The sequence below is a fragment of the Tachysurus fulvidraco genome, chromosome 1 (genome assembly GCF_022655615.1).
Source record: "Tachysurus fulvidraco isolate hzauxx_2018 chromosome 1, HZAU_PFXX_2.0, whole genome shotgun sequence".
Lineage (NCBI taxonomy): Eukaryota > Metazoa > Chordata > Actinopteri > Siluriformes > Bagridae > Tachysurus > Tachysurus fulvidraco.
In genome coordinates this window covers 18,345,797-18,359,559 of record NC_062518.1, presented here as the reverse complement: position 1 = coordinate 18,359,559, position 13,763 = coordinate 18,345,797, and the positions used below count along the sequence as shown (strand labels likewise).

At 43.5% G+C, this 13,763-nt stretch overlaps 2 protein-coding genes across 9 annotated transcripts in view; one reads left to right on the top strand and one right to left on the bottom strand.

Moving 5' to 3' along the window:
• Positions 1 to 142: 142 nt before the first annotated feature.
• On the top strand, positions 143 to 3,234 carry si:ch211-107p11.3 (GT1 domain-containing protein). 5 transcript variants are annotated; one of them, XM_027153533.2, is made up of 7 exons: positions 143 to 533; positions 1,083 to 1,150; positions 1,230 to 1,400; positions 1,489 to 1,559; positions 2,215 to 2,271; positions 2,426 to 2,494; positions 2,573 to 3,234. In XM_027153533.2, exons 1-7 carry the CDS (start codon positions 373 to 375, stop codon positions 2,708 to 2,710), a joined length of 735 nt encoding a protein of 244 aa, XP_027009334.1. In that variant the 5' UTR covers positions 143 to 372; the 3' UTR covers positions 2,711 to 3,234. The 5 variants fall into 5 exon arrangements, with proteins under 5 accessions (XP_027009334.1, XP_027009335.1, XP_027009333.1 ...); XM_027153534.2 differs by having other exon boundaries at positions 1,083 to 1,153; positions 2,218 to 2,271; XM_027153532.2 differs by having other exon boundaries at positions 150 to 533; positions 1,083 to 1,153.
• Positions 3,235 to 6,386: 3,152 nt separating this feature from the next.
• The window catches only part of pde4bb (phosphodiesterase 4B, cAMP-specific b), a 33,072-nt gene continuing 25,695 nt past the window's right edge, over positions 6,387 to 13,763 (bottom strand). For all 4 annotated transcript variants that reach the window (XM_027153707.2, XM_027153708.2, XM_027153709.2 and 1 more), the window contains 9 exons: positions 11,311 to 11,404; positions 10,319 to 10,509; positions 10,096 to 10,194; positions 9,838 to 10,002; positions 9,464 to 9,563; positions 8,962 to 9,116; positions 8,716 to 8,838; positions 8,433 to 8,615; positions 6,387 to 8,314 (listed from right to left, as the gene is read on the bottom strand). In XM_027153707.2, coding sequence (XP_027009508.1) covers positions 8,033 to 8,314; positions 8,433 to 8,615; positions 8,716 to 8,838; positions 8,962 to 9,116; positions 9,464 to 9,563; positions 9,838 to 10,002; positions 10,096 to 10,194; positions 10,319 to 10,509; positions 11,311 to 11,404 — 1,392 coding nt within the window. In that variant the 3' untranslated portion in view covers positions 6,387 to 8,032. The remainder of the gene's footprint in view (positions 8,315 to 8,432; positions 8,616 to 8,715; positions 8,839 to 8,961; positions 9,117 to 9,463; positions 9,564 to 9,837; positions 10,003 to 10,095; positions 10,195 to 10,318; positions 10,510 to 11,310; positions 11,405 to 13,763) is intronic.

Genomic DNA, 13,763 nt, shown 5'->3' with positions numbered 1-13,763 from the left:
AGGTGTGAGATGATAAAATAAAATCACAGTGTTTATTAAATATTCTATAGTTTATGTAGATTATTATTTCGCTTGTTTACAAATCCGGATGTAAGTAGCGTTGGTGCGCTTGCTTGTTGCCATGGCTACGTTATAGCAGTACACTTCCGTAGTGCGCATGCGTCAACCTGGTGTGCAGCGTTATATACTGCACGTGTTTGTCTCCTAGTGCACTTAGAGGATAATGCTTTCTGCGTTCCTCAACATGGCGGACGGTTAATCTACTGCGCATGCGCGAAACGATGCCTTTATTCGGGTTAATCGCGTTAGCCGGATCGTGTTAGCAAGATGTATGAATTCTGCATGTCAGAGTAAAGTGTGAAGCTCCGAGCGATGGCCAGAGAGAGAGCAGCTTTCTTCAGCCCGTTCGAGCAGGAGATCATCATGAAGACTTTTGAGGAGTACAAACACATCATCACAGCCAAATGTAACACAGCTGCTGCAGCCAAATCCAGAGTAGAAGCCTGGCAGAACATAGCAGACAGATTAAATGAGTGAGTTTTCATTCATGCTTTTGGTCTGATGTAGATTTCTCTGATGCAGCACTGAATACAAATAAAACCACATCCAGCTCAATAACTCACTGTTTGTGGTGTGATGGTGAAAGTGAACGCTGTAATATCACGATAAATAAAGTTGGAAATCACTTTTAAAAGTAGAAATAAAGTATTCGACAAGGAACAAGAGCGAAGTGATCAACAAACTAAACTAAAATCAGCTGTAAAGTTTTGTTTACACTTTAGTCAGCTTGTTATGTCCCAGACCAGCATCACTATATACTGTTGCTAGGCAACTGTCCAGTATTAAAGGTTTATACTAGCTAAAGATTGCATCCTAAAATTCTACACAGACATTATAGACAGAATGACGTCTGAATATGACCCATTTTATCAGTTGTGAATGAGTGGGTTGTTGGGGTTTTGGTGTGACCTAATTTAATAAGATCTTTCGCTTATTTAGATGATGGAGTTGAATCAAGCTTTTGCACAATTCTGAACAACTTCCTTCATCGGTTTTTTTTCTTTCTTTTTTTTTCTTCTCAGTGCCAACCCTAACAACATAAAACGTACCTGGCAGCAGGTCAAGATTAAATACAAGAACATTGTGCAATGTGGTAAGTGTATCCAGTGTTTGGTTTTCAGTCTGCTGTGTGATGGTTAGAATGAAACGTAGCCTCGTTCTGATTTTAGCCAACAGGAAGCGGAAGCAGAAGTTTGGTGAAGGATCAACGACAAACGGGTTTTCACCTGCTGAAGAGGTGGCACTTTGGCAGATCAGAGGGCGACCGGTGATAGATGGCACCATCTTGGGCCTTCCCTCCGGGCACACTGGTGTCGGTGTTGGCAGGCCCACAGCTACAGGTATCAGCACCAGTTTATTGTTTCTCAGCATGCAATCAATCCACACGACACACTAAATATAAATCTTTATTTATTAAATGCTTTGCAGAGCCAGAAAGCTCTGCAACTCTTATACAAACCACGCCAACCATACTTGATTGTGCAGAAGAGCACACTGAGGTAAGCCAGTGTTTTTATTCTATTATTAAAGTCGCTGTTTGTAACATTTACAAATGTTTCTTCACCTGAAATAACCGTATATTTTAATGGTATTCAAATGGTGCAGTTCCTTTGGCAGGCAGCAGAGGGCGCACATGGCTTCTTCATAGGATTTTCTGGACTGTTTTCTTTTTTTCCTGTAGTTTATTCTATTCTTATTTGATGTTTAGCCAGGTTGAAGACCATCTCCACGTATCATACTACCATCATGAAGCTTCAGTAAAAAGATAGAACTAGCAAGGTGATGAATGGTGCCTGGATTTTTCTCCAGATATATTCAAGGGCCAAAGTTTTAAATCCGTAGTGTCTTGTTTCTTCTGGTTGCTCTGCCATAAAGGTTTGACTGGTGGATACCTGTAGCTGGTTGTTCCACACAGGATCATCAGGTTCTCGGTCACCTTTCTGATCGACTCTGATCCCGCAGTTTACTCTACGAAGGTTCTTCCTTTTAAGAAGGATGTTTGATAGAGTTCAGTCTGGTTGATTGATTACTCAAACCCATGGATGGAGTAATAAATGTTTGAAAGCAACTTTCAGAAGCATTCGACAGATTATTGTCTATCGTTGTGTCTTCTGGGAAGAAAGAACTGACTGGAATTTGTTTTTTCCTGGACAGCAGTCTGATTCAGAACACGACGAGAAGAACATTGTGGTGTGTTCTCATCCAGAAGAGGTAACCTGTGATCCATTGGACATTACTAGCGTATTCTTATACAGTCCATACTGTATGTCTGCTGTTTAACAGGTCTAATAGCATGTAATAAAGAGTGTGTGAGTGTAGTATACAGACTAGTAATCCCATGTACTTTCTCTTAATCCATGTGCAGGGGAATGAAGCGTACACAAGTCAGGAAGATCCTGGACCTTCTGGACCCTCAGGACCTGCTGTTGCAGAGGTAAGTCCTTTTTTAATAATTATTTATTTCTAGAGTCCCAGCAGCGCTCCTTCAGTACTGTATGATGAGTTGTGGAAGTTTTATTTGCAGAGAGACGAGGATGTGACGGCGCTGTATAAACGTTACCTCAGACAGGAAATCGCCTACCGGCAACTGAAGATGAAGAAGCTTGAGAAGGAGATCCAGCTGCTCGATAAACAGCTGGATGTGAGTTAGGACAGTCAACTGATTATATAGTAGGACCAACTGAAATGAACTTTGTGTCAGAGATATTAAGTGTTTAGGCTGGATATGAAACAGACATCGGTGTCTCTCAAACTTCAGTTCTCCTTAAGCAGAACCTTCAGGAACAGATCATGGGTTTTGGTGGCAGCTTGATCATGTGAGACCCACCAGAGAAATCTCGTCTTACTGTAACCCAAAGATGGATTTTAACATTCAGTTCAAATCAAAATGGTTCGATTCTTTCTGTTAGAAGAGTGTTTTCTCTTCCTAATCCAGCGGAGAGGAACCTGGCTTTGTGTGACTGAAGATAACGTCTCGTCAACATGGCTGCCGAGTGCACATATTAATGACATATTAATAACACTGGTCAAAAAGTGTTTCAGTGTGTCTCTTAGTCGTCATTTGTGTCGTCCGTCTGTAGAGGATTAGCGGCAAAATGCCTTCAATGAATTCACATTAAACAATCATTGGGAAATGAGCTGAAGATGTGATGATTAAACTCATGTGTAAACTGATCAGAAGGTCTACAGATTTATTTATTTATATTTATTATATTAGCTTTTGTCTAAAGGCTGACCGTTGGAGATGCTGAATTAATTCTGTTCATTAATTTCAAGTGGAGTCGAATTAAAACATTTGCATCATGAGAGAGAGGTGTGTGTGTGTGTGCAGTGAGATGATCTGATTGAACACATTCAGAGGAAAGGTCATCTGCATACACAAGTTGGCAGACGGCCATCATTAGCTAGCATGATTGACATGAGAGAGGAACCCAGTAACTCCGCCTCTTTACAGAGAGAGGAACCCAGTAACTCCACCTCTTTACATAGAGACAAATCCAGTAACTCCACCTCTTTACATAGAGACAAATCCAGTAACTCCACCTCTTTACATAGAGACGAATCCAGTAACTCCTCTTTACAGAGAGAGGAACCCTGTAACTCCACCCCTCTCACGCTGAATGGAGAGTTATGTTGTCTTGCACTCACACTCCATGATAATTAAGATGTTACTACACCAGTGGAACTCACACCCAACATTAGCATTTATTTATATTTAGGGGTCCAAGCACCAAGTCAACAAGTATAATGACTTACCGTAGAAACTTGTTGCTCTGTCAGCGCTGATTAAAGTGGTGAATGACCTACTGCTCGTACTGACTGTGTGTATTCTGATTAAATGCACCATGTTGTTACCATGTGGGTGGTGTCCCACATGGGTAGGTCTTAGGTCCGTTATTGTTCTAGGAAGTTTCTTTTTTTTTTATTTTGATGATATGCTACACAAAATAAAGAGGTAATAACACGCGGTGTGACACTCGGGGTGCTGCGATGAAGTGGAGTTACTGCTACTAACCCGATAACAACTTGTAACCTAAGAGTTTATTTCTCTTCTGTAAATGTCAGAAAACTCAAAGCTGTGGTTTGCAGCTGCACTACATTCATGTTCACGGATTCCTGTTTACTTCCATTGTTATCATTTTCTTTTGCAGGTTCTTTTGTGTCGCTTCAGCAGATTCTGTGTGAAAGGTGCCACGGGTTCAACATAGTTAGGAGTTTAGATAAGAATGTTGTGGAAAATTTTAAGCTGCAATGTGAAGTCCTGACCGAACCTGCGTGCGCACACACACATACACACACACACACACACACACAAAACATGATTATTCCACAACAACAGATGAATTTCTCTGTGAAAGACGTCAGAGCAGCGATGTGAAGCCAAGTGGGTGTTTAGAATAAACGCACAAAAAGTAGTCTTTTTATAGTGAAGATTTTCCACCTGATAAACATCACAGAACTCCGACAAAACTTCTGACTTTCACGCTGAATGTTCAGTGACTCAAAACCTGCACCAACCTTCAACAGCTGCTCTGTGCTGGGATTCAAACTCACAACCATCTAACACAGACAAATCTGACACAGCTCTCTCTCTCTCTCTCTCTCTCTCTCTCTCTCTCTGAGTCTTGTTTCTCTCTCTCTCTCTCTCTCTCTCTCTCTCTCTCTCTCTCTCTCTCTCTCTCTCTCTCTCTCTCTCTCTCTCTCTCTCTCTCCGAGTCTTGTTTGTCTCTCTCTGGCCCTCAGCTTGTCTTCATGTTGACGCCCTCATTGTGTTTTTCTGCATGAATGACTTCTGTGTAACTTCCTTCTGATACAAGTCTTGGCCTGAACCTGCTTTCTGAGGAAGAGATAAAGGAAGCAGGAAGTTTCTTTGTAAGTCGCCTGCGAGCGCTTGTTTTTGGCGTTGAGCCTTGACCTGGCTTCGCTCCTCGTCTTTCGGCTTTCATCGCTCACTTTCCAGGGAACGTGACGTCAGAGCACCTCGGCCCTTCGGCCCTCGCTGCATTCTTCACAAATAAACTCCCAGGATTTCTGAGTTGCTGCTGGAAGCGCAGTGGAAAAATGTGGCCTCAGAGTCACTGGTGCTTTAGTAAACACACTGCTTTTCTTCTCAGGACTCACTATCTCAGACTTCTCATTAGTGTTTAGTGACTTACACACACACACACACACACACACACACACACACACACACACACACACACACACACACACACACACACACACACACAGAGAGCAGGAAAACAACAACATTTCTAACCCGACACTTTTCTAGTCAGTGTTTACTGTTTAACTCCTACAGAAATGTCGACATGCTGAGAAGCTCGAGACAAAATTAACAACAATTTCATCAATTACAGAAAAATAAATAAATAAATAAACACATCATCACTTTCTTTCTCTCCTTTTTTTAAACGTTCTCTTTTGCTGTAATTTTTCCCTTTTTGTCTCTTACTTTTTCCTCTGTGCTTTTTTTACATTATTTAGCAGATGCCTTTTATTCATTTTTATACAGCTAAGCATTTAAGGGTTAAGGGCCTTGCTCAGGGGCCCAACAGTGGCAGCTTGAACTCACAACCTTCCAACTGGTAGCCTAACACCTCAACCACTAGGCTACCACATGCCCTGTTCTAAACCCCCTCTTTCTTTCTTTCTTTCTTTCTTTCTTTCTTTCTTTCTTTCTTTCTCTCTCTCTCTCTCTCTCTCTCTCTCTCTCTCTCTCTCTCTCTCTCTCTCTCTCTCTCTCTCTCTCTCTCTCTCTCTCTCTGAATGATCTGCACTGGTTTGTTGAGTGACATGTAGGAGGTCTGATGCAGGTTGTGCCTCCGTTCCTCAGCATGTACCTGTTCCGTGTGTTCAGCTGTGTTTAGCTGTGTTCAGCATGACGTCACAGTGAAGTGAGGACACACAGAACACGCTGATGCTCCAGTGCGATAGCGCCCTGTTTGAGTCGGTTCTGCTTTACACCACACGCTTCACTGCTCGCTCAGATCAGGGTGGAGGCTTCTGTCACGTCCACACGATCGCTATCTGGTGCAGCCGCAAAACTGGACAAATCCAGCCGGTGATGAACTAACAGCTTAGAGGAGTTCATAATGTGTTAATCATGTGTTAATAATGTGTTAATAATGTGTTATGGATTAATAGCGATTAGGGAATAATGCCGTTCAGGGTTAATTAATAATGTGTTCAGGGGTTCAAGGTGTTCAGGCAAGTTGTACATTTGGAGTTGATTTATATTTACCACAATTTTGTGTACAGATGTAGTGGACTTTTATGTTACAAATAAATAAACAAACAAACAAACAAACAAACAAATAAATAAATTAGCTTTTAATATTTTTATTTTTTTGTGTCAGAAGATTCCAAAAATCTATTAGCTTATTGTTTTAGTTTGTAGTCTAAAGTTTTTTTATGTTAAACATTTCTTTACAAAATTAGTTATAAAATAAAATAACGAAAGCTTGTTTTATTTTTTCTTTCTTTTCTGGTTCATTTCATCAGGAGAATCAAAAACAACAAAAGCAGCAGTTTTCCAAAATGTCGAGGTTTTAATAAACTCTTTGGCGAGTGACACGAGTACACCATGAAGTCACAGTGTGGGTTAGTCACACAACAACAACAACAACAATAATAATAATAATAATAATAATAATAATAATAATAATAATAATAATATTCACAACAACACAAAGTAAAGTATGATGATGTACATTCCACCAGGGAAGTTCCAGAAGGGTAAATACTCATTAGTGCTGCAGAGCTGATGAGCTATTTAATTAAACAAACAAACAAAAAAATAATAATAATAACAATAATAATAATATCGACAACAACAACTTACAAAATAAAAGTCAGAAGAAAGACAGAGAGAAAGATTGTTTGTTCTGTTTTGTCGTCTGTCTGTGACGGGTTTGTTTCGCTGTTTAATACGAGCAGCCGTCGCGAACACGCTGCAGTGAGACTAAAAGTGTGTGAAGACATCGCCGATTTTGTGGAGCGTTGCGGCTGGAAGCGTGTTGCATGTGACCGCATCACTAACCTGCTGCAGGAGATTTAAACCCGATTTCAGGATACGTTTCTTTTTAACCGCATCCTGTGTGAGCACGACTTTACTGAGAAACCAGGGGCTCTGACGTCAAGGATCGTTGTCGTGACTGTGACTGCCGTGTCATATCGCCTGCCGGGTCTTAAGTCAGCTGCACTGCAAAATGTTTTTGGTGACATTATAAAATGTGAACAGTTTGAATCTGGGTGTAACACGACGTTTACGTTACGGAGAGTTTCCTCTCATCCTAAAGTGGTTTCAGTGTCAGCATTAAAGTGCTTTTTCATTGTGGATTCATTCGCTTCTATTTACAAAAACACGTACCGTCATTTAAAAAAATTTAAAAACCAAACAAACTAAAAGGTTATAACACAGTGAATACTGTCTCTTCTGAACAACACAAGAACTTCATGCACCTCCTCCAGGTTTCTCTACGAACCGTAGTTCAGATAACAATAAGATGAAAACACCATGAAGGAAAGCTCTTCATTTCTTTCCTGGGTTTGTTTTCGGCAGAAATAATCCTTCATCCTGAATGTTTATGTGGGTTCTGCTTTGTTTATTATGTGAACAAATGTTGCAACAAAAAAAAACGTGTGTCTGACACGGCGGTACAAAAAAAGTAAATCCGTTCAGATCATAAGTCAGTAAATCTGCTTCATAGAATCCGAGACTGGTGCCGCATTTAAGTTTTAGGATCTGCTTCGTTCCTGCTTCAGTGCCAGAACCAGCAAACTGCATGAGAACTTTCGAGTTGAGTTCTACAAACTCCAGCTCCAGGGAATTGTAACCTCATGCTCTGTGAAAAGCACCTCCGGACCAGTCAAGTCCGGAAAACAGCTTCTTCATTAAAAGGAGACTCGATGAGCTCCGTTTTGTGGAATAAAACCAACATGGCTGACCGAATGCTAACTCAGTGAGATGTTACGTCTCAGCTGGTGAGGAAGCAGGAGCTATGTCCATATCTGCTGTTTCTGACTGTCCTTCATGGTGAAAATTGTCCCCGCCTTCACTTTCCAAAGTCAGTTCGAACTGGAACTTGTCTACCCCGGCCTCATAGAACGGAGGTGATGGACTCTGAGGAATCATGCTATGGTACCAGTTCCTATTCTCCTCCAGAGTGTCCAGGATGTCCTGGGCGTCCGGGTGCACCAGATCCGCCCACGTCTCCCACAGAGGGTGCACGACGTAGTCGATGAATCCAACCTGGAGGATGATCAGAACTCATGGTCAGTACACGGAGGAAAGAGAAATTAAAACCAACACTTGCCTTGACCTCGAAGAACTTGAAAAATGTCCTGAAGATTATGTGCTTGACTCCTACCTGGGATTTCTCGACAGAAGCGGTGTGCTTGTCACACATGGGGCTGATCTCCATGCCACGCTCTCTCTCTCTGTCACCCTGGTGGAAGAACTCGTCCATGATGCGGTCTGTCCATTGCCGGTAAATATCCAAAGGCTTGGTGGGGTTGCTGAGATCAGCGCAGTGAACCATATTGCGCAGGACCTGCGTGAGGACATCACAAAGGTTAGTTAGTCAGTGTGGGACTCTTCAAGAACAACCCTTTGATGCACAATTGGACTTCTGGGATTCTGTGAGCTCTTACCTGTATCCTGTCCGTGTAGTTGTCCAGCAGCAACACGCCTGAACTCGTCACTTTCTTGGTCTCCACCATGGTCTTCAGATCAGCCAACAAGCTCATGTGTTTGGACATATCTGTTGCTAGCACCTAACAGAGGGAAACAGAACCAGGTTAGCTGAGAGAATCGACCAAAGGGTTAGGGTTAGGGTTAGACCACATGAGACCAGGTGAGACCAGGTGAAACCAGAAGAAGGATTTGGTTGGACTCACCATGTCAATGACCATTCTCCGAAGGGTCTGCCGTTGTTTCTTAGACAGGTTCTGGAAGATGTCGCAGTTTTCCCCTTGTAAGAGCTTAAATCCCACGGCCAAGTGATGGTTCTCCAGAACAGATTCATCATTGTACATGAGCGCCAGTTCTGAGTCTGCAAGTCCACAAAGGGGGCAGATTTATTTATAATGACCACAAAAGTTCTGCACAACATACTAACAACAAAGAGAAAGGAAATAAATAAATCAAAAGCACAATATCCAGCGAAAGATAAAAGGACATATGCAAAGAAGACTAAAGCTCAATAAATAAGAGGACAGAAGGAAAATAAATCGGATAAACACAAAAACAGCCGGGTGCGTTTACTTTAAAGTCTTACTAGACACGGCTAAACGGCAGCGTAGATAAAATAGACACGACGTGCCAAACGTTTGGTCTCCATCTGGTCCTAGTTACTCGAACTGCACGCGAAGGGAGGAATGGAAGGGCAAAAGCACTCACTGGTATTAATCAGGAACTGGTTGGAGACCCCCGGGTGGTCCACGTCATGGATCGCTGCGGCAAAGATGGCTGCCAGAATCTCCAAGTCTGTGAAGACCGCCTGTCGAAGGAGAGGGGAAAAAAAGAAGGTGGAAAGAGAATTAGTGAAACAGAATCAAAGTGCCGATCTCGTGATAATATCCGAGCAGCCCGGCTTCGGCTCGCTTGTTTATGTTCCAGTGAGAGAGAAAACATGCAAATGAGGATGAAATCCAGACAAAATGTGGTACATTGTTTTGGGATTAGTTTTAGACTTCCAAGGCGTGTTTACAGACAGTTTGCCACGAGTCATCCACACGAGGAAGCTTTCAGAGGAACAACGGATGATTCCTCACCTCGAGAGCAGGGGTGGACAGGAGGATGTGCGTGGACTGGGCGACGTCGGCAGCATGCAGGCTGTTGTGGTATGCCACGTCTGAGTGGTAGTGGTCCTCCAGGGTCATCATGTAGGTCACAAACGTGTCCATTGGAATCTTAAAGGTTTTCATCAAATCTCTTTCCTGCAGATAATAAAACCCAGTTTAGTTCAGGATCAAACCTCAGATGATTCCTTCAGACTCCCTAAAGGATCCTGCAAGGCTTTTTGCACTGACCTGGAAGATGGCATACATGACGCAGGAGAGCGGACGTTGATGGGAGTGCTCGGCAATCCTGAAGATGTTCAACCCCCACTTGTTGATATTCTCCAAGTCCTGGAGAAGACCAGAGAGAGTTTGTTAAAGCAGTTATATCATGTCTAGTAGACATGGCTTTAGATCTAGGACACAAGCATGCATCAGAGCATCAATGCTACGTGGTGAATTCTTTCATCTTTACCTTTGCAAGCAGGTCTTCAAGGTCAGTCTTGACTCCAAATCGGGCCACCGTGCAGCTGCTGGAGATGACCGGACCATGTGTGACCTTCTTCATGCCGCTGATTTGAGTCATGAGAGGCTGATGTTGCTGTTTCCTCTTCCGCTCTCGAGACTTGGGAGGAGGCGACAGGATCTCCATCTCATTCTGTTTGTCTGCGAGGGAGAGGTTTCGATCTGTCAGTTATGCTAATGTCCCCCTCGCACAGCAGCACAGTCAATTCATTACTGTTTACAACCTTTTAACTGGCGCTTACTACTGTTCATTTACTCTCCCTCAGTCAGGGGGGGATTCCCGAGCGGTGTGTGTGTGAGTGTGTGAGTGAGTGAGTGTGTCCATAACTGTTGTACTTCAAGGTCTCTGTGTCATTTCATAACCTTGTTGAGTGGCATTACGCAAGTAAACATTGTTGTTCTGCGTTCTCTCTGAACCGTCGTCGTTACTTTGTTCACAAAACACGAGCCTGACGCAGATCCCGAAGAAATGTAGGGAATTACGTTTCTCAGAGGAACTTCATGGAAATGTTTCCTCCCTACTGTGTTTTTACAGGTAGCATAATTTATGTGTTATTGTCTCCTTCTTTTCCCCGAACCCTGATAGCGCCGACTTCCTGCTACTGTCATTGATTTACACAGCTTATTATTTATCTCTCTTTGTCTCCACCGGCATGAGAAACTCTCTTGGAATGAAGTCAAACGCTCGCCTGTCTCTTTCTTCTCGTTCTTCTTCGCAGAGCCGTGGGCCAAAAAAAAAAAACTAGGGCTTTGTTGGTTTGAAAGCGGCGGTAAACCGTGAGTCGGACCGAATGCTGCTACATGTGCTTTTCCTCACTCTGTCTCATCATCAGTAAAAACATTTACAGTCTCGGTTCACGGCTACACGAAGCTGACACGGCCGATACATCCCTTCAGGCCAGTTATGTAACTGAACAAAAGGAAATTAAAGTTCAGACTCACCTAAGAACGTGTTGGAGATGAACTCGGACACCTGGTTTCCAGAGCGACTCATTTCCGACAGGTGCGTGAGCTCACGGTTCAACATCCTCTTGAACTGCAAATCATGAAATGAAAGGATGAACGTTAGAAAAAATCTCGAAGTCACGAAGAAGCCGAGACACATGCGGCATCTTTACACTCCGACACACACCTTAATGCGACCCCAGGAAGCCGAGAGCATGTAGGTGTCCTCAGGCATGCTTAGAGCTTTTAGCGAAAATGCTCACGATGCACAGGACACGACATACAGCCGAGCGCATTAATCCACTAACCCCCCCCAAAAAGTGTCTTCTTTTTATTTTCCGACTCTGAAACACCCCCACCCCCCACCCAGCTGCCCTTCAACCTTCCCCTGCAGTGTTTGCGTGAGAGAGTAAATCCCATTGCTCGTGCACAAAAACAGCTGTACAGCAAGCTGGCTGCTGCAATTTTACTGAACCTCCTTATAACAAAGCACAACTTAGTGCTCTTTTCTCTGCAGCACAAGATTACACTACTGCTTGTGCACAGCCGCTTGTGCAAAGTGTATTTGCATTTGAAAAAATAAATTAAAAAATTGCATAATTAACAGTTAACCAATGAAACACTAAAAATTCAAACGTTGCATCAATGTTGTAGGAGCGTTGTTTAAGTTTGTGATGTTATATCCTTAGCTTTCTGAATTTTCTGAGAAAACTTTCAGTTCCAAAAAAATGATCAATTTAGGACACACGCACACACACACACACACACGCACGCACGCAGGCACACACACACACACACGATAAAATCATCCTTCCTTTGTCTGACACCACAGGAGATAGATTATCTTATTCATGAGACCAGTAATTCTGACCCTGCAATGCCTCAGACAGTGTGTCTCATTATGAAACACACACACACACACACACACACACACACACACACACACACACACACACACATTTCTAGACTACGGCAAATGTAGAAGTACTAAAGCCTACATTATTATGAACTACTGAAAGTCATGTTCATCAGTTGGAGGTATTTTGTAAATCCCACAGTAAACACAGTTAAAACACACAACATCTGAACACATAAACATGCAGAAGTGTAAGATCTGATGAGATGTGACCCAAACCCCTTCCTCACCTCAGCCCAGCCTTTTGTCACACCAAACTTTCTCGCTTTCTCAGAGTAGCATAGTCCCATAGTGGCATGCACGATGCCTTTCGCTCCACACTCGTTCACTTTGACACACGCCAGGAAGTATGTGAGACAAAGACCTGGCTGATTCACCTCACTCCGTCTAAGCCCGCCTCCTGCCTCAGGCCCCTCCCCTCGCTCCCCACTCCTCCCCTCCCTCGCTCTTCCTCTTCATGGCCTCAGGTACACACGCTGGCTGTCAGACTGAAACTCACTTCCTGATTACAGCCCCTTCAGTGCCCCCAGTAAACTGCCACCATTTTACTTTTTACTTTACTCCCCTGTCAGGATCGGGCTGTGAGCATCGGCAGACGTGAGGATTAAGTGTTTAACCTGGAGGTGTGTTTGGTCTCGTCCCTGCACCAAGCTCTGTATCTGACTTCTGATTTCTTATCAGTGTAAATACAGGAACCGGGTCATCTACGGGAAAACGGCCTCCTCTCGCCTAGTTAGGGCCACATACACACACACACACACACACACACACACACACACACACACACACACACTCTCTCACACACACACTCACACACACACTCACACACACACACTCACACACTCACAGACACACTCTCTCACACACACACACACACACACACTCACACTCTCTCTCTCTCTCTCACACACACAAACACACACACACTCACACACACTCACACACACACACACACACACACACACAACACACCACACCAACACAGCACACACACACAACACACACATCACATACCACACACACACACCACACTCACACCACACACTCACACACTCAACACACACACTCACACTCTCTCTCTCACACACCCACACACACACTCACACACACACACACTCTCAACAACCAGCACAACACAAATAGCACTACACAACACACACACTCACATCAACACCCAACACTACCACACACACACCACACTCACACACACATACACACACTCACACACACACTCTCACACTCACACACACACACACACTCACACATACACACTCACACACACACACACACACACACACACACACATACACACTCACACACATACACACTCACACTCACACATACACACTCACACACACACACACACACACACACACACACACACACACACACACACACACACACACACACACACATACACACTCACACACATACACACTCACACTCACACACACACCTACACCACATCTGTGTGATGTAAGGCCATATACAGTGTTGTAGCTGTGTAAAGCGGTGGACCACAAGGTGGTGAGTT